The 20,104-nt window shown below is 52.9% G+C and overlaps 1 protein-coding gene across 1 annotated transcript; it reads left to right on the top strand.

The window, feature by feature from the left end:
- Window positions 1-11,175: 11,175 nt before the first annotated feature.
- Window positions 11,176-19,611, top strand: CLEC3B (C-type lectin domain family 3 member B). The gene is made up of 3 exons (XM_025458236.3): window positions 11,176-11,515; window positions 16,097-16,195; window positions 19,128-19,611. Exons 1-3 carry the CDS (start codon window positions 11,407-11,409, stop codon window positions 19,526-19,528), a joined length of 609 nt encoding a protein of 202 aa, XP_025314021.1. The 5' UTR covers window positions 11,176-11,406; the 3' UTR covers window positions 19,529-19,611.
- The last annotated feature ends 493 nt before the right edge of the window (window positions 19,612-20,104 follow it).

Raw genomic sequence — 20,104 nt, 5'->3', positions numbered from 1 at the left:
ACCTACCAGAAAGTTCAAAGGAAATGCTTATGATATATAATGTTTCTCCTGTAGAGCTTTCAAAATAAACACATATACACACACACATGTACACATGCACACGGTTCATTCTCTTTGTGGATTTGGTGCTTCTGAAGGAGAACAAAGGAGGCACATGCCCCAGGTACACACCCATGGCTTCTACCTGGCTGGTGAAGCTACCTGAGTCCTGGGGAAGCCCAGTTCTTGCTTCCTGCCCTCCAAGAAATCCACAATGAGCTCCCTAGGGTCCAGGGTTTTAGCGGCTACGTTGGTCCTTAGCCAAATGTTCTTATCACTCTTGTTTTGAAATTGCTCAATATTTTATAACCACTCCCTGGTGTTTCATAAGATTTCCTTGTTTTATCAGCACGAAGAAGGCTGCTTTAGAGATGTTGTCATTTGATTACTCAGCCTGCCTTCATACTCTGGGGTCAGAAGGGAAGGCCATTCTTGATGGCCCCACAAGGCTCCTTATAAGCCTGTATTCTACTCACAGCACAGTGTGTTGGAATTCAGTCTGTTTACAGGTTGAGCAATCTTTAGTTTTTTCCAAACAAACTCCCCAGTCAATCTTAAAAAGCCCTGGGGAGGGAGCTGATTCATGAAGGGTGAGTATTTCAGCCATAGCATTTGCTCTCTGTGTTTCAGTGAGACAAATGGGGTGAGGAGTTAGGAATTTATTGCCTAATGGAAGGAACATAATGTGAGCTGAAGCCCTTGAAGCCTGGTTCCAGAGGTCCTGGCATGGATACCTTCTGCTGGCATGGCAAGGTCCATCCCTATGGAGAGAAACAGCTGCCTTGGCTCAGACTTGGAGCTGCTGCCCTCTTGAGAACACAACCTAGGTTTTCATTTTTAAAAAATGTTTTTCCAGTGATTTTTCCCTCCAGGCGCTGTGACAGTGCTCTGACAAGGCAGCAATTAGTCTGTTACTCCTCCCCTGTTCCTGGCTGACTGCCCGTGATGGAACAGGGACAGTGGTCAAGATGCAGCTAGTTTTCAGTCAAGTTCAGAAGCTTCAGTCCTGATGATTAAAGATATCAGATAGATGAGTCTTTGCCAGGCTAAGCAGTTATAGTGAAAATGGGGGCAAGAAATAAGTTAGCATCTGTCTCTGCCACAACCTTTCCTAAGCCACCCCTGTGTGTAAGAAACATACATCACATGTGATATGGAACCCCCAGTGAGCAAGATCTGTCCAGGAGAGGCATTTATTGGAAATGTGTGATTATTGCAGCTCTCAGAATAAGGAAAGAGACTTGGAAAAATACAGTCCTGGAGAGACCCAGTGCTTCATCCAGCAGAAGCAAGCAGGGCTGTTGTTAGTGGCCATTAAATAAACATCAAGGAATGCAAGGTTACAGAATATTCAGATTGGTTCTATTGTTTTTGTGACTTCTCGGTCTCCCAAATCGTGTCAATTCAAGCCTGCAAAATACATCAGTTTAGAATATTAGCCCACTCAGCCTTGAAGTATGCGCGGCCCCAAAGTGCTGGGGACTTACCACCTCCCAAGGCAACCCACAGCCACTAGGGGGCAGCAACCAGTGGAGAAATGCTGCTCCGTTTGATCCTTGGGTGGACAGTTCTGAGAGCTGTTTTGGAACATTCAACAAGCCACACCGAGCCACGTTGGTGGTGCTCATGACTGTGGTAAACCCTTTCCTTCCTGGTTTACCCTCCTCAGTCCTTCCCTCCTGTTCCCTGTGGGACCACCTCCCAGATAAACTGCCAAACACAAGCCCTTGTCTCAGGCGCTGCCTTGGGGAGTGACTCCGACTAAGCCTTTGGTACTAGAAGTGGCCTTGAAAAGCAGACCCTCCATATGTGTCTTGAAAACAAGAACGACCCGCCGGGATCCCTGGGTGGCGCAGCGGTTTGGCGCCTGCCTTTGGCCCAGGGCGCGATCCTGGAGACCCTGGATCGAATCCCACATCGGGCTCCCGGTGCATGGAGCCTGCTTCTCCCTCTGCCTGTGTCTCTGCCTCTCTCTCTCTCACTGTGTGCCTATCATAAATAAATTTTAAAAAAATAAAAATAAAAATAAAAAAAGAAAAGAAAACTAGAGCAGTCATTGGCAGATGGCAGCAAAGGCCCTGTGGGTGGTGGCAGGTGTGTCGACGATAAGGTAGGCCATCCTGTAGTTGTCAGCGTTACCAAGTCTGGCCTCTGGTGGGTTGGAATGAGGTCCAGGGGAGGAAGTGTTGGGCTGTGAAAGAATGCTCTACCTCATGGAAGCATGGAGTCAGAGGTAATTATAAGAGTTGTTTAGTTGAACTGGCTTCTATTAACTATGGAAAGCCATTAAAAAAAAAAAAATGAAAGGCTCATCGGCTATCAACTTGTGGTGTGTTCTGAAAACCAGAGGGCCTTCACAGTACAGTTTAAAGAGACGGGCCTGCAGCTGCTGGGTAGAATGTGCTGACATTCACATTTTGTGCAAGAGCTTCAAAGCCATGAAGGAGATAAGCTGCCTTCTGGGCTGGCTTTCCTTGCCAAAGTCAGGGCTTTTGTCAGCACAGGAAAGGACTTGGACCTGGGTTAAAGAGAGGATCTTCATCCCTGTAATGTCCTGGATGCTTTGAGCAGCCAGCCGCCATCCCCTAGCTGCGAGAGTGCAGCTGTTTCCTGAGAGTCTCTTTCCATGCAGAGACTATACGTGAGGCAGATGTCTCAGGAGATGGTATTTGTTAACCTCTGTCCCACCTCCCTTCATTACCAGACCAATGATTAGGGTCCTATGACAGCCCAGCCTGAATAGGGGATTATAGTCTCTGTTGTGGGAAGAAATAGATTACTCACTGAAATAATTTCAAGACCTGGCTTAGCATATACCAGCGAAATAGCAGCAGGGGTGGCTCTTGAAGGTACTGGACCAGGGCCGTGGCTGAAAAGGAGTTTAATGTCCTGGTAAGGAGGTCTGGGTTGTTCCTAATTCGCTGCTGGGATAGTCCCCTGGAGTTGAGACCTGGTGATCACCGGACCAAATGAGGAGAAGATACCAGAACTGAGCACACGGAAAAAGCTATGACTCTTCTCAGAGATCCCTAAAAGACAGGAGGTCCCAGAGCAAACTGTTGCTCCTCCCATCGGAGAGGCCAACAAACAAATACAGAGAGCCACAACTTACTGGGAAACCAGGGAAGAGAAACCTTGACTATAACTGGCAAATTGCTGGAGGTTCGGTGTAGATGGCTCTGAGAGTTAAAAACTCCAGGGGGACCCAGTCACCAAGGACCCCCATACTTTTGTGAGTTTTATCTCCAGGAGCTCAACCTGCTTCTCAGTTTCAGAGAAAAATCCTCTCATGCTTCTAGCAGGTGGTGGTGGAGGGGTGGGGAGAGGAGGGGAGGGATGGTTTTGCAGTACAGCAGAGCACTCTGTTCTTCATAAGGCCTGCCCCTCAGGAGAAACTGCTTAACCAGAGCCTAACTGACTTGGAGGAAGGAAATACCCAGCTCAAGCCCAGTCTAGCCATCCTGTCCCACCTAGGGGTATGAGTGTGTCAGAGTTGCGGAGCTGAGAAGCAGTGTGAGAAGCAGAGTTGCGGCTCTGAGAAGCAGTGTGAGGTTTACAGTCCAGGGGCATAGGTACACTAAAAGACAAACCTGGCCATACCATGAATCACTTCCCCTCCTCCACACCTCATTGGCACATTACTAAAGGCCTATTTACAGCAGTTCCTTTCACCCATCATGTTTGGCCATGAAATGACAAATATGAAGCATACTGAAAAGCGAAAAACTCACTGGAGAAAAAGAGCAAGCACCAGAAGCAGACCTGGCAGGGATATTGGAATTAACAGACGTGGGAATTTAAAACAACTATGATTAATACGTAGGGGCTCTAATGGATAAAGTAGACAGCATGCAAAAACAGATTGGAAATGTAAGCATAGAGATGGAAATCCTACAGAAGAACCAAAAATAATTGCAAGGAATAAAAACACTTCATTAACAGAAATGAAGAATGTCTTACGGGTTTATCAGTGGACTGTGCATGGCAGAGGAAAGAATCTATGAGCTTGAGGATATATCAGTAGAAACCTCACAAAGTGAAAAGCAAAGAGAACAAAGACTGAAAAACAACAGAATATGCAAGGTCTGTGGGACAGTGATAAAAAGGTATAACATAAGTATGATGGAAATAGCAGAAAAGGTGAGAAAGGAACAATAGAAATATTTGAGACAATAATAAACTGAATATGTCTCTCACATTAATGTCAAACACCAAACCACAAATCCATCAGTCACTTGGGTACAATGGACATCTGCAGACTACTTCAACAGCTGACCACATTTTTCTCAAGCTCATCTGGAACATTCAAGATAACAGATCAGTCACATTCCGGGCCATAAAACACACCTTAACAAATTTAAAAGAGTAGAAATCATCATACAATGGCCTGCTCTCAGACCACAACACCATTAAACTAGAAGTCAATTTCAGAAAGCTGGGAAAATCCCCAAATACTTAGAGATTAAACAATATACTTGTAAATGATACCCAGGCCAAAGAAGAAATCTCAAGTGAAATTAAAAAATATTTTGAACTAAATGAAGGTAAAAACACAACTTAAGATTTGTGGGATGTAGCTAAAGCAGTGCTTTGAGGGAAACTGAGAGCAATTGAATGTGTCTATTAGAAAAGAAGAAAGATCTAAAATCGGTCTGTGAAGCTTCCAGCTTAGGAAACTAAGTAAATTAAGCCTAAAATAGGCATAAGAAGAGAAATAACAAGAATTAGAGCAGAAATCAATGAAACTGAAAACAGGAAATCAGTAGAGAAAATCAATGAAACCCAAAAGCTGGTACTTTGAAAAATCCTAGAGAAGGGAGAGATCTTTAGAAGCCACCAGACCATCACCAGCCATGTTCTTCCCTGGGGCCATTTGCAGGTTCCGGCCTTGAGTTGAGGATCAGATTTGGTGCACCTAGAAGGATCCTATGGGGGCAAAAGAGAAACCAGCAAAACATTTGGCAAGATTGTGGAGGGCTAGGGTGATGATTTGGAAACTTCAAGATCCCTAATGGCACAGCTGGATTTACATTTGTTGAATTCTTAGGCTGTCTGCAGGGCAGGGAGTTTTAGTAAGAAAACTGTTGTATCCTATAGAGCTAATCGGTTTTCTGTTTCTTCTTGTGTGAGCTATTATATAGCTGAAGACATCAGGTAAGTGCAAAACTGGGCTGAGCATGCTTAGTTTATGAACTTCACAAATGTACAAAGGTCTTGCCCTTGGAGTGGAGGGAATAAAGAGGTGGACGGAGGCCATTCAGGGCTGAGAGCCCAGAGGCTTCTCAGAGCAATCCTCCTCCTCCCACACTTTTGCAGGTTGTCCAGCTGTCTCACACATAGGGTGGTTTCAATGCGCTCCGTGCAAGGATCCCACTGTGTAGGCAGGGTCGAGACTCTTGCCCCATTTTATGGATGAGGATTCTGGGTTTGAATAACTTGTCCCAAAGGATGCAAGTGCCAGGTGCCTGAGCTGGATTGGAAACCCACGACTCCAGTTCTCTTCACTGGAACATGGCTGATCATTAGGGATAAAACAACCAAGGAATGTGGGTCCCATGAGAGCCGAGACCTTGATGGGGTGGTATATTGCCTCTCCCAGCATCATTTGCCCCAGGGCCTGGCACACAAGGGTGGAAGCTGTACTTGTAGCATGAATGACAGCATCAGGCCAACAAGCTTTGAAAAGGAACAAAGGACTTTCCTAATGAGGGTCACTGAGGCCAAAGTTCTAGGCCATTTGGCTTTGGCTCTGATTAAGGGTCTGAGACTGCCTTTGCCATATTTTTGGAGATGTGTACCCTGGATGCTCTTACCTTTGGAGAGAGTGTGGAAAGTTCTCTGCCTCCACAGGCAGGCCACATTTCTGTTGACACGGAACAGCAGAACTAAAAGGAAACAGCTGTGCAGGGTGAGGGGCAGGGGTGGGGGATGGCTCCTCGTTGAGCCAGAAGTTTGCATGTTGTTTGGGCTGACATGGGTGGGGTGGCCAGAGATTGTTTTATATAACTCAGACTTCCAACAGCCTTGGAGATAGAAAAAAACAAAACTTAAAAGCTGAAATGTGCCTTTTATTTTTTAAAAATATTTTTATTTATTCATGAGAGACACACAGAGAGAGGCAGAGACACAGGCAGAGGGAGAAGCAGGCTCCATGCAGGGAGCCCGATGCGGGACTCGATCCCAGGACCCTGGGATCACGACCTGAGCCGAAGGCAGACGCTCAGCCACCCAGGTGCCCCTGAAATGTTCTTTTTAGAGCTCTCTTCTGATTTTTCAGCCTCCGGGCTTTGTTATCAAGATCAATCTTTGAGCAGGGAAATTGACAAAAAGACTGGACCCTGAGGGCGATGTGTTGGGGGGGCACCCCTCTCCTGGCTGAAACCACCTCCGAATTGCTCTCTTCCCACTGACTGAGGCCTCAGGACCAAGACCAGCAGAGGGGATCCTCCTGAGAGGAGGAAACCGTAGACTCCACCAGGGCTGTCAGTGGGTGCACCACAGGTGGCCACAGTGGGGGCCCTCGCCTGGCCAGGGACGGTGGGTGGTGGATGAAGGGGAGCCCGATACTTAATGGCTGTGAGCTCAACATTGACATGGTTGTTACAAAGAGCCCGTGAATCTGTCTTTTTGAAGAGTGAGCATTCCGACTACAGGCAAGCCCCTTGAGGACATGTTTTGTTCCAGAGCTTTGCCACAATGAGGACTTTAACAAGCAGAATTCTGTCTAAAGGTGATTTTCCAGAAGGTTAAAAAAGGTCCGGGAACCATATTGTAGAGGAATGTGGGAGAAAAAGGAGAAAGGCACACAGAGAGGTCACAGTGGCCAATGTCAGATGTTTGCTGGCCTCTTCCAGGACTGCCCCCTGCCTCCCTGCGGGGGATCTTTGCGATAAGTCCGCTCCTTTGCAGAGTGGGGAGCTGCTGGTTCTGGGAGGGGGACACCTGAGAGGGTGAATGGAAAGAAAGGGGCATCCCACGTTGAGGGACGGTTATACCAGACTGCAGCTTCCAACCTGCTTTTTGACACAGAGGTCGAGAGACAGTGAGCCACTTGCATTTTTTCAGCAATTAAAAATGAGGAAATGCCAAAATAGGGTTATAAAAATAGTGATATGTTTTAGAGACTTAAAGATTTATTTATTTATTTATTTATTTATTTATTTATTTATTTATTTGAGAGAGAGAGAGAGGGGTGGGGGAGGGAGGGAGAATGTGAGGGGGTGTGGTGGAGGGGCAGAGGAAGAGAGAATCTCAAGCTGATTCCCTGCTGAACATACAGCCCAACTCAACAGGGAGCTCTGTCTCACAACCCTGAGATCATGACCTGAGCTGAAACCAAGAGTTGGATGTCCATCCAACTGAGCCACCCAGGGGCCCCCAAAATAGTGATATATTTTAAATATTTACCTTTAGGGATGCCTAGATGGCTCAGCAGTTGAACATCTGCCTTTGGCTCAGGTGATCCTGGGTCTGGGGATCGAGTCCCATATTGGGCTTCCCGCAGGGAGCTTGCTTCTCCCTCTGCCTATGTCTCTGCCTCTCTGTGTGTCTCTCATGAATAAGTAAATAGAATCTTAAAAAAAAAAAAAAAAAAAAAAAGTTTAATGAAATTGCACTTTTAACACAGACAATAGGATTCAGGGCAAATGCTATTCATAAGACAGGACTCCCCTTTAAAACATCATCCTGAGTGTGCTACAGGCCCACTGATAGGTACAGGTTTAAAGTGTGTGATGGTGTGTGTTGGGACACCCGGGTGGCTTGGCGGTTTCGCATCTGCCTTCGGCCCAGGGCATTATTCTGGGGTCCCGGGATGGAGACCCACATTGGGCTCCTTGCATGGAGCCTGCTTCTCCCTCTGCCTTTGTCTCTGCCTCTCTCTGTGTCTCTCATGAATAAATAAATAAATAAAATCTTTAAAAAAAAGTGTGTGATGAACTTTTCTCTCGGGGCTGTCGGTATATCACCCAGGCCGTATAGACCCTCCTTGGGTGCCAAGCCTAAACCTGAGGAAGCCTCAAGCCAAAAAGACATCCCCCCTGCCCTGGTTTTAGAAGTCATTGTAACAGTGAGGTGACTCTTAATCACTTGTAGAGGAGCTCTGTGTAGTGCACACACACATGCACACATGTAGACACGCATGCACACATGCACATACACACCTGTGAAAAGCTGCAAGATATTTGCTCACTAGTTACTAGAAAGCTCTCTACAAAAGCCGCCTTCCTGGAGAACAGAGAGTTTACTTGTCAGGTTAAGTAGGAAAGAGGCGCACTCTCCCAATGAAAGTGTGATCCCGCCTTGCTTGGGAGCCAATGGGGGACAGAGGCCTCATGTGTCCCTGCTACCTCCTGGGGCCCCCTGGTCCAGCCCCAACACTCTCCCCATAGTAGGGTCTGATCACAGCCCTCCTAGCTTGGTTTATTTTTTTGGCATCAATTCCCTCAATCTGGGTCCAGAGTGTTTTTAGGCTTCTAGACCTGCCCTGTCGACATCTCCAGCTTGCTTGCTTTCCCACCTCCACCCCGCCCACACCCCTCCCGCTAGTGTTCAGGATTGAGAATGTGCAGTGTTTCCTCCACCAGAAGCGCCAGAAGCCCGGTCCACATTCCTCTCCTCCCCTCCCCTTCCCTCCCCTACCCCCCTCCCCTCCCCTCTGAGGCCCTTCCTCAGCTGGGGGCCGCCTTCCTTCCTGCCCCTGCCCACTGCATTAGGTGTCCTGTGAGACCCCACTGCAGACCTGATGGCACAGTGGTCCCCTCCTGTTGAACCCCCCGGGATCCAGGCACACTGTGGAGCGGGTGAGGGGCTGATGGGACGCTAACAGGTCCAGGCACATCCCGGCGCAGCATGGCTCGTGCGTGGCTCCTGCACGACCACTGACCACCCAGAGCAGGGCGTCAGCGCCGTTATCCGGTTCCTCTGGGGAGCCTGCTTCTCCCTCTGCCTGTGTCTCCGCCTCTCTCTGCGTCTCTCATGAATAAACAAATACAATCTTTAAAAAGAGAGAGAGAGAGAACCGCAAGTCCTTTCTTGCCATGTGCTACCCACCCCGAGCTCCAGGAAGCAAGGCTCCCCGTTAAGAATGTGCCCTTCGGCCCCCAGCTGCGTCACGGAGACAGGGGCCCAGCTGCCCCCTAAAGCCCGGTGCTCGGAGGATGGAGAGGCGGAGCCCCCTGGCACTAAGGGCACTCGCCACCCCGCAGTGCCCCAGGCCGCCAGCCGGATCCCTGGCCGCAGAGGATCCCTCCCTACCAATCTGATGGCAGGCTCCCTTGGAAGAAAAGCCCAGTCACACAATGCTGTATTCTCTTCGCGAACAATCTTCAGCTCACAGGAAATTGGCAATTCCGGTGTACGGAGCGCTTGTCCCCTGAAGCCCCGGGGAGTTAGGGTGTCTGCGCCAGGCCTCAGCGTGCGGCTCCTCCAGGCCAGGCGGCTCCCCCCGAGGTCACAGCACCACGCCGTCCCCACCGAGACAGCGGCAGGGTCGCCTCACGGCCAAGAGCTCCTTGGACCCATGGGTTTCTCTGTTCGGGGCTGTCCAGAATCGCAGGCCGTGTTTGCCGCTCTGTGCCTTTGTCTCCTTCAGTCTGACGCAGTCCCCTCCGTCCCAGTCCGGCCAGTTTTGAGGAACCCGGGGCCGTCGTTTTGTAGAAGGCCCTCAGTCGGGCCCCCGCCGCGTTTCTTTGGCAGGAATCTCTGGACCGACAGACAGACGTGGTGCTGCGTTCCCTCCAGGAGTCCAGGGGGCCCGCGCGCCTTCCACCTGCGCCTCGATCCGTGATGCTTACTTGGGCCACTTGACTGATTAAGCAGCGTCTGCCCAGCTTCTTCCCTGCAGGTCACTCTTCCCTTTGTAAGGGACACATGTCTCGTGGGCAGGTAACACGAGGCTCGGAAAAGATCCCGTTCCTCCTCTGATTATCGGAGCATCCACGTGCTTACCTGTGGGTGTGCTCCAGGGTGCCCACGTCATTGTTGTCATTGTCGCTTTCACGACCTTGCTGACCTTTGGGCCCTGGACGCTCCCCCAGCTCGCCCCTGTGTGCAGTTACCGCGTGTTCCCATCATCCCTTAAGCACTCTCCTGCTTTCTGGCAAAACAACTTGTTCTGGGCTCCTTTTCGACTTTCCTGCCCCAGCCCTCGAATCAGGCACGTCTCCCTCCCAGGTGCTCTGGTTCCTTTTAGTGGGAAGCTGGATTGAGAAGCCAGTCAGTCCTTGGACCCTAGGGCAGCTGGGGGCCCTGGAGGGGTTGCTCCATGGTCGTTCCAGTGACAGCTAGGGAACAGGCGTGCACGTTTCCATCTAAATTTAGAGGTTCATCTTTATATGTTCAAGCCCACAGTTGCACACCGATGGCTCTAATTTTAATCCTACACCACGTGATTCATTCTAGTTTTCTCTCTCTCCATGTTTGTACCTCCCTTCTCTGATGAGGAGTAGCCTGGCTCCCATTGTCTGGAGCAGATCTGCTTGATGGGTGGTGCCCTGTATGCAACCTACCCCTCATCCCTGCCACCCCCCACCTCCCATGCAGGATCTCTCTCTCCTCGCTTGGACTCCCACGCTCCGTGCAGAGCCTCTGCCTCCCTCCACCCTGCTGGGCCAGGACAGTATTTGCTCCCTGCTCCACCTTCGATAGCATTCTGGGGCACCGTGGCTCCCACCTCTCCCACTGTAGTCACCTTTGCTTCAGGATAGGTTGCTCGAGAAGCAGAACATGAAGCAAGGAGAGGATTCCCTGGTATTTTTAACCAAAGATGCACCAAGTGTATCGAGACAGAACCACAGAATAATCATAATAAACATTCTACAAAATCAGGCAGTGAGCCCCAGGTCACACTGTCAAGAGGCCTCGGAGTGTACCTGTTTTGGAGTCACCCCACTTGAGTTCGGATACCAGTGCTGCCCCTGGGGAGCTGGGGCCAGTTCCTTAGCCTCTATGAGCCTCAGTTTCCTCAAATGTAAAATGAGGAGATGACAGCAGCTTCCCTCCTGTTGCTGGCGTGAGGCCTCCGGGAGCTAATGCCAGGGAAGGGCATGCCCCTGCACCTGCCCACCCTAACTGCTCAACAGATGTGAGCTCTGACAACCATCGTGTTTTTCAGAATTCTATAAAAAACAATGATTCTGTATTAGAAGGCAGGGCCAGGACGCTGGGTGGGTGTTCCCCGGGCAGTGAGGCGCTCCCAGGCCTTCCTCCTTTGCAGGCTTTTGTTGGCAGGCCCGCAGACGAGTCTGGGAGGGTTTCCTGGACAGAGGACCCTGTGGCTGTTGCCTTAAGACGAGCAGGCCGGGCCTCAGCTGCCACTGCTCTCCGATCCAGGCCGAAGCAGGCAGCAGCCCCAGCCAGTGCACCAGCATGGAGCTTTGGGGCACCTACCTGCTCCTCTGCCTCTTCTCCCTCCTGACCCAGGTCACGGCCCAGGAGTCCACCCCCAAGGTCAAGAAGGCTGTAAATGCCAAGAAAGGTAAGGAGGGGGACAGGGCTCCTCCCCATCTTCCAGGGAGCTGGTCAGCCTGTCCTTCACTGCTCCTGATGCTCCTTCCCTTCATTTTCCTTCTTGATAAGTCCAGGGAACTTCAGGGAAGTTCCCCCAAAGCCTGGGAGAGTTCTCCGGTACCAGGCGCGGTTGTGAGAATTGTAAGGATCACTGATTCTCGGAGTGGGAAAGAACTTTCCAGATCATCTAAGCCCACACCCACTCCCCCCATCTTCACCCCCCAAATATGTTAAAGAAATGAAACCTTGGGTTTGGCAGTGCCAAGGGGCTCTGCTTTGTAACCTCCAAGCTTGGGGTTACTCCATTATAAAATGGGGATAGTGGCATTTGCTGAAAAGCTTCTGGTTAGGATTTAATGCTACAAAACATGCAAGTGCCCAACGTGGTGCCTGGCACTTGCGATATCCCCAGTGCACAGGGGAAGAAGGGACCCAGTTAATTCTCTGTGTGACAGCGTATCACACCACCTTGAGAAAACAGAAATGGGGGAACCCGAAACCAGGATGCCAGAAGTGGGTTTGCACTCTCTCTGTTGCCTCTGGGTTTGGGGTGTCCTTGGGTTGCCTTGGCTGCTGCAGAGCCTGCCCTTGGAGCCCTGCCTGGGGTGAGGTCACCCCAGGGTGTGTTGAGACAACATGAGCGAAATGCCATGGCGATGAACCGGGCTGTCACCCCCAAAGGGCTCCGAGGCTCCGAGAGAGAGTTCCAGGGGATGAGAATGTGGATTTAGGCAGAGAAAAGGGTGGCCAGAGCCAAGAGCCTGGAAAAGGCAGGGCAAGGGGGCGTGGGCCGCCCTCAGGCCCCTCTCTGAGCCTCCTCTGTAAACAGACAGCTGCCTGTAGGCCATGGACTAGTGGAGTGTGGGAAGGTGCCTCAGGACAGCAGAGACCCCCAGGGCTGTGACAAAGAACAGAGCAGCTGCGGCGTTGACAGATGATGACCTCCAAGATTCAGTTTATAAAGTTAACGACAGAAAATCCAAAACAGAATGGACACCATGCCGATGCCACACTTACTTTGAAAAGTGGGCTTATATACAAATACGCATTTGCTTGTATATTCATAGATATTTTTTCTGGAAGGATCCATAAGAGTGACAGTGACAACCTCTGGGAAGAAAAACTGGGGAGCTGAAGGCAATCTCCGTCGGAAAGAAGACTAATGTTTTGAACTGTTTGGGTTTCTTTCTTTTTTTTTTTTATTTATTTATGATAGTCACACAAAGAGAGAGAGAGGGGCAGAGACACAGGCAGAGGGAGAAGCAGGCCCCATGCACTGGGAGCCTGACGTGGGATTCGATCCTGGGTCTCCAGGATCACGCCCTGGGCCAAAGGCAGGCGCCAAACCGCTGCACCACCCAGGGATCCCCTGTTTGGGTTTCTAAAAAGTTGTATGCAGATGTTACCTTCTATAAAATTTTCATTAAAAAGAGTCAATATCACGCACAATTGTGTCCACAAGTATTCGCTAAAATTGCCACCTAGGGAGGTTCTTTGTAGGGGAGGCACAATTCCAAAGGCAAATTATAGGATTTTTTTAAAAAAAGATTTTATTTATTTGTCAGAGAGAAAGAACAAGCAAGGGGAGTGGCAGGCAGAGGGAGAGGGAGAAGCAGACTCCCCCCTGAGCAGGGAGCCCAACGCAAGGCTCAATCCCAGGACCCCAGGATCATGACCTGAGCCAAAGGCAGACGCCTGACTGAGCCACCCAGGCGCCCCTAGAATTTTTAAATGTGGAAAATAGTTGCTAATTTCTCAAGTACCAGAGATTTATTTAATCATTCAAATCATTTATTAAAGCATGTGAAAAAAAGAGGTCAGACCAGATGGTGGCTTGGCCCTCTGCAGCTGTCACGCTGGAACTTGGCCCCAGGCGCTCTCCGTGGAGGTGGCCCCTGGAGACCCTGGGCCCTGAGGCCTGCAGAACAGCTGACAATGCCGGTGGAGCCTTCTGTCCAGCCCTGACCTTTCGCTGGAGCCCACTTCAGTGTTCTCTGACTTGCCCTGGGTTTTCTTCCTTCCACCCACTGTCCACATACACAACAGATGCTTCTAGACTGCTTCCCTGCAAAAGGGCCGATATATGCGCTGAGCAGCCTAGCAAAGGGACACCACCGTGCCCTTAAGGTGCAAATCGGCCGGAGAACCTCGATGGTTCTCACTCGGGCACTCTCAGGAGTACATCACAATCCAGAAGGCTGGTCCTTCTGGAAAGGCTGGATCTGGGGTTAGGGGCCCGGGCAGCATCTGCCTCTTCCACACATCTCCAGTGACTCCAAGGACCCGCCAGGATTGAGATTCTTAGGACTAATCAGAGTGTAGACCCAGAGCACACAAGGGGAGGGAGTCCAGAAGAGAGGCTATCCATTGGGGCTGCTTGGTGCCTGAGGGTGAGGCTGTGTGCAAAGCCCCCACCTTGGCCTCCGGGTCAGGGGACAGCCCTGGGTGCTTCTGGGAGCTCATCTGCTCATGGTGGGAGGTGTAACTCTGGCCGGCTACATAGGGGTCAGCAGGAGGCGAGGCATGTGGGGGAGGCGCAGGTGGCTGGAGCTCTAGTGGCCATGTGGCCTCACCTGCCAGGGCAGCGCAGGTGGGCAGGATGGCCTCACAGGAGGTCACAGGCCCTCAGAACAGGGAGACCTGGAAGTCTTTCAATAACATGCATCAGGAATCTGAGGCTCCGAAACAGAGAGGGGTAGCACAGAGCCTCCTGACTCCTTGCCCAGAGCTGCAGAGACATTCCCTACTCCTACACTCGGGTGGAGCACTGTTGGTGCCTTCCTCCTTGACCAGTCCCCAGAGGGCCCCTTGCACACGTGGGTACCTCGGTGCAAATTACGAAGGCACCCCTCTGAGTTGCCAAATTGTAGAAGGGCACCCCTTTCTCTGATCTGTCTCAGCATAGCCAGGGCAAAGCTTAGGGACTAGACATGAGCCCACACTCGTCCCCTCTGCTGAGTACCTTTGTGCCGTAGGCAACTTGCACAACCTCACCTGGCACCCTGTGCCGGAGCATCACATGACTGGGCACAGAGCTGCCACGAGCTTGCAAAGGCAGAGGCCCAGCACATGAGGCACACGTAACCTTGCCAGGCTAGTTTGCCAGTCCTAAACCCTCCTCCCCCTACCACTTTTTTTTTTTTTTTTTTTTTGCTTATCCAGGTGTTATTTCCCTCATATTTGATAAGTTACATCACTAATTTCTGCATATACACGTTTCTTGCTCGCATTTGTTTCTTGAGATTTCCTTGCAAAAGCATCTTATGAGTGGACAAAGGCTCTGCCCTCATTGCTCATGACCTTGGACTTTACACAGGCACAGCTAAATGGTCCATGGAAGCGCTTCCCTGCCCTCTACCCCACGCAGCCTTTCCTGAAGCCCTTGGGGTTTCAGTAAGATTGGGGTCCACCCACAGAGCCCTCAGCCTGCACACACAGAGAGACACCCCCCCCCTGCCCCTGCTGGCTCCCGCATAACCAGCTCCCAACAGGCCTCAATGCTCAGGATGGCTCACGTTAGGAACGTGCTCCCGAGCCGTCCCAAGCCTGGGGAGGATCAGACCTGGCGCCACGTGCCCCTGGCTTCGGAACAGGCCTGCTGGGCGGCCGGCTCTGCCATCCTCGGCCACTCGCTTCATCCTGGCTTCGGTTTCCTGCTTGTGAAGTGGTGCTACAGGAGGGGTGCATTACACGGGTCACATGGGTTGACTGTGAGCCAAGCACTGTTCACACGCTTGACCTCTCTCTTCTTCAGAGTCCTCTCAGGTGGGGCTCTTTGTATTTAATTAAATTAATTTATTAATTTATTTATTAATGAGAGACACAGAGAGAGACAAGAGACACAGGCAGAGGGAGAAGCAGGCTCCCCACAGGGAGCCCGATGTGGGACTCCATCTCGGGGCTCCAGGATCACGACCTGAGCTGAAGGCGGCCGTTCAACTACTGAGTCACCCAGGTGCCCCTGAGGTGGGGCTCTTATCAACCCATTTCACAGATGAGGAAACTGACTTCAGGGAGGCGGAGCAACTTGCCCCGGGTCACTCACATCCTTGTGACCTCAGAGCCCAAGCATGCGGGCACCTGTGGTGTCACACTCAGCCCTGGGCTGGAGCGCCTGCCCATCCTGTCCATGCTCTGTTGCTCTAGCCTAGGGAGGTGAACTTGGCAGGTCTCAAGGGCATCTGGCTCTGCTTCCTATGCTTTGCTCTCCCCTGGAGCTGGGAGGGTGGTTGGGGGGGCGGGGCACTCCCGGCCCCTTCCAACCCCAACCCCATCCGACCCCCAGCAGTTCTTCTAAACACGTGGATGGGTTTCACTTGAGTAAGACCAAGTGAAGGATACGTTTCTCAGCAGATGGAAAATCACAAGCAGTTACTTAGACTGTCACCAGCAGGGACAGAGAGAAAGTAGACCAAGATAGCAAGGTCTAGGGGTATCCTTTCCCTTGTCCCCTTGGGTGGTTGATGGAGGGCGGGTTTATCCTACCCCGTCCTTGCCCTGCCCCATCCCTACTGCCTTCTTCACGTGTTTGAGATTGTCTCTGTCCTAGATGCTGTGATCCCCAAGATGTTTGAGGAGCTCAAGAGCCAGGTGGACAGCCTGGCCCAGGAGGTGGCTCTGCTGAAGGAGCAGCAGGCCCTGCAGACAGGTGAGTGCGGACGGCAGTGCACCAGAGTAGGGCTTGGGCCAGGGCAGCCGCAGTGAGTGTGTTTGCAGCTTCCAGTCAGTACCAGGGCCCTGGCTGTCGGGCCAGCCCTGTAGGCCCAGATTCTGGGTTCAGGGAGCCCCCTCCTCAGCCTGCTTCCTCTCCGCCAGATCCCCTGATGTGTGTGCAACTGGGAATGTTCTCAAAGGACAGAGACTCTCCCACAAGGCTGCATTAGCGCCTACCGGAAGCATGGCCCCAGGAGCAGCCTGGAACAGGGGCAGCAGCCTTCCTAATGAGCTCCCACAGGACCCTCCACTCCGCCAGCCCCCGCAGCCCTAAGGGGCACGTTAGCTTCGCTCCCCTGTGTGTCAGCAAATTTGTGGATGCTGTTACTCTTAATCATCCTAATTATGCCGAGGCAGGGCTTCTCATACTTACTTTAAATGGGGAAACTGAGGCACAGAGCGGTCCTGTTCCTTGCCCACGCTCACCCGGCTGGTTAGTGCAGATTAGGATCTGAGCGGGAGCAGCGGGTGCATGCTGGGTGTGAGGAGAGGTTGGTTTCGGTCTTCCCGGCCCTGCACTAATCGGATAAGCAAAGATGGACATGGTCACACAGCTGCAGAGCCTGGGGGCAAGGTCGGGTCTCCTCCAGGGCCACCTAACCTCTCTCTCTCCACCATAGGGTCTCAGACTCGCCCACTCCTCTGCCCCGGGGAACACAGAGAATACAGACTGACAATAATAGATAACACTCAAAAAAAAAAAAAAAAAAAAGATAACACACGTGAGCCTGGCACTGCTCCAAGGGCTTTATGTATATTAACTTTTAATTTTCTTCCCAGAAAACCCATGCAGTGGGCTTATTGCTATAACCCCACCTCCATTTTCCACCAGGAAGCTGAGTCTCTTGCTAACAGCCCGAAGGGCAGAGTCTTGCTCTTAGCTCTGTCGATGCTTCCTCTCCAGTTATCTTCCTGGGACCCGCCTGGGCCCCTTCCTGGGCAATCTATAAATCTCCCTGTGCTCACAGCCATCCTCTCAGCTGTTGCTTCTCTGACAGCATATCCTGACCTTTGGGCCCTCCCTCGACCTCCAGATCCTTCTCACTGGGCAGTCTGCACCCGCTTCTTCCCACCCAGGTCTTTCTTTCACCAGGCACACTGGCCATCCTTCTCTCCCTCTAACATGCCATACTCTGTCCCCTCTACCACAGGGCCTTTGTACCTGCTGTTCTGGCAGCCTGAATGGCTCCCCCAAGATCCATCTAATATGCACACCTCTAGCATCATCACTGTCTCAAGACTTTTTTTAGAATTAAAAAAAATATTTTGTTTATTATTCATGAGAGACAGACACAGGCAGAGGAAGAGGAAGGCTCCCTGCAGGGAGCCCGATGCGGGACTCGATCCTGGGACCCCAGGGTCATGCCCTGAGCCAAAGGCTCAACCGCTGAGCCACCCAGATGCTCCTGTCTCAGGACTTCCTTGTCTCAATCAGGCTCCTCAGTTATAACTCTCGCAAAATGATGTTCTTTCCTTCATCATATTTATTGCAGTTTGTAACGATAGATTCCTTTGGTGATGTATGTCTGCCTCCCCTGCTAGGTGATAAGCCCAGGAACACGGGGGCCACATTTGATTGCCTTCTCTCCCACCACCTCGCCTACCGCATATCAACACTCGGGAAATTTTTGTTGAAGGGAGGACAAACACATGATTTTGTACAACCTGCTTAATACAGCAGGTAGGGTGAAGGGGCTCTAGAGGGGAAGCGTCCACCATGTTTTTGCTTCAAGTAAATAGAACACCTAACAGGAGCTTAAACAAAAAGTGAGTCTGAAAGAGGGTAGCTGTTAAGTTTTTGTTCAGAAGCCTTGCCTCATGGTCCCAAGGTGGCTGCCCTGGCTCCAGACATCATGAGTGCATGCAGAGCAAGAGGTAGGAGAAAAGGTGGCCCGGCCAATCATCAGGCGAGTGAAAGTCTTCCATTTCCACCTTATTGATCACGGCTCTATCATATGACCACCTGTAGCTTGGATGCAAAAATGAAGCTTACCCAGCCTCTGTAGTGGAGGCAGACAAGGGGCTTGAGAGAAGGGGGTTGAGAACGGATGTTGACTGAGTCAACCAGCAGTACCTGCCACAAAGGGAATGTTTTTCAGAAGCACAGTGCCATTCTGGGTGTCAGTCTCCTCTGCAGAGAGGAAGGTTGGGGGGAGATTGCAGGGCACGCTGGAAGGTGTCTCTCCCGTCTAAGCTTTGTGCTTGGGCAGAGCCCCTTGAAGTGAGGTGATGTGGTGGGGATTTCCCCTCACAGAGTCCATGGCGTCTGGCAGTTTCCCCACCCCCACCCCACAGGGCTGCTGATTCTCTGGACACGCTCAGGGCCTCCCGAGCTGGCAGGGCCCTTCAGCATTGCCCTGCCTCAGGCAGGGATGACCTGTCTCTACGCTGCCACATCCCCCAGGCCCTGGATGCCGCGCGGGGAGGGGCGTGGCCTTGAGTTTGCGGCTGCACCTGCACCTGCACGGCCTGGCCCGCTGCACCGGGAGGGGCGTGGCCTCGAGCTTGCAGCTGCACCTGCACCTGCACGGCCTGGCCTGCTGCACCGGGAGGGGCGTGGCCTCGAGCTTGCGGCTGCACCTGCACCTGCACGGCCTGGCCTGCTGCACCGGGAGGGGCGTGGCCTCGAGCTTGCGGCTGCACCTGCACCTGCACGGCCTGGCCTGCTGCACCGGGAGGGGCGTGGCCTCGAGCTTGCAGCTGCACCTGTACGGCCTGCGCAGCCGATGGGCCGAGGGGCCGGGGGATCTGGGCTGTGCCTCGGCGTCCATCGCAGCCCAAGGCTGGGTGCGGGCAGGGGCCGTCGGGGGCCTGGGGTGGGGGTCCCCCCGGACCCCGCGTGACGGCCGTCCCCCCCCCCCCCGCAGTCTGCCTGAAGGGCACCAAGGTGCACAGGAAATGCTTCCTGGCCTTCACGCAGCCCAAGACCTTCCACGAGGCGAGCGAGGACTGCATCTCGCGCGGGGGCACCCTGGGCACCCCGCAGTCGGGCTCCGAGAACGACGCGCTCCACGACTACCTGCGCCAGAGCGCGGGCGCCGAGGCCGAGACGTGGCTGGGCCTCAACGACATGGCGGCCGAGGGCGCCTGGGTGGACATGACCGGCGGCCACATCGCCTACAAGAACTGGGAGACGGAGATCACGGCGCAGCCCGACGGCGGCAAGGCCGAGAACTGCGCCGCCCTGGCCGGCGCCGCCAACGGCAAGTGGTTCGACAAGCGCTGCCGCGACAGGCTGCCCTACATCTGCCAGTTCGCCATCGTGTAGCGTCGCCCCGCCCCGCCCCGCCCCGCCCCGCCCCGCCCCAACCCGCTCCTCGTGCAAATAAAGCTGGTGCCGCTGGGCCCCGAGTGGCTGCGCTGGTGCTGGGCCCTCGGGCGGGGAGCTCTGGGGACGGGGACGGGGAGGGGGAGGGGGAGGAGGGGGGGGGAAGGTGGGGAGGGAAGAAGAGAGAGGGAGGAGGGGGAGGAGGGGAGGGGAGGAGAGGGAGGAGATGGGAGGGGAGGGAGGGGCAGGAGATGGGAGGGGGGAGGAGGATGAGATGGGAGGGGAGGGGAGGGGAGAGGGTGGAGAGGGGAGGGGAGGGGAGAGGGAAGAAGAGAGAGGGAGGAGGGGGAGGAGGGGAGGGGAGGGAGGGGGAGGATGGGAGGGGAGAGGGAAGAAGAGAGAGGGAGGAGGGGGAGGAGGGGAGGGGAGGAGAGGGAGGAGATGGGAGGGGAGGGAGGGGAGGGAGGGGCAGGAGATGGGAGGGGAGGGGGATGAGATGGGAGGGGAGGGGAGGGGAGAGGGAAGAAGAGAGAGGGAGGAGGGGGAGGAGGGGAGGGGAGGAGAGGGAGGAGATGG

The sequence above is a fragment of the Canis lupus genome, chromosome 20 (genome assembly GCF_003254725.2).
Source record: "Canis lupus dingo isolate Sandy chromosome 20, ASM325472v2, whole genome shotgun sequence".
Lineage (NCBI taxonomy): Eukaryota > Metazoa > Chordata > Mammalia > Carnivora > Canidae > Canis > Canis lupus.
This window is presented reverse-complemented; position numbering and strand designations above follow the sequence as displayed.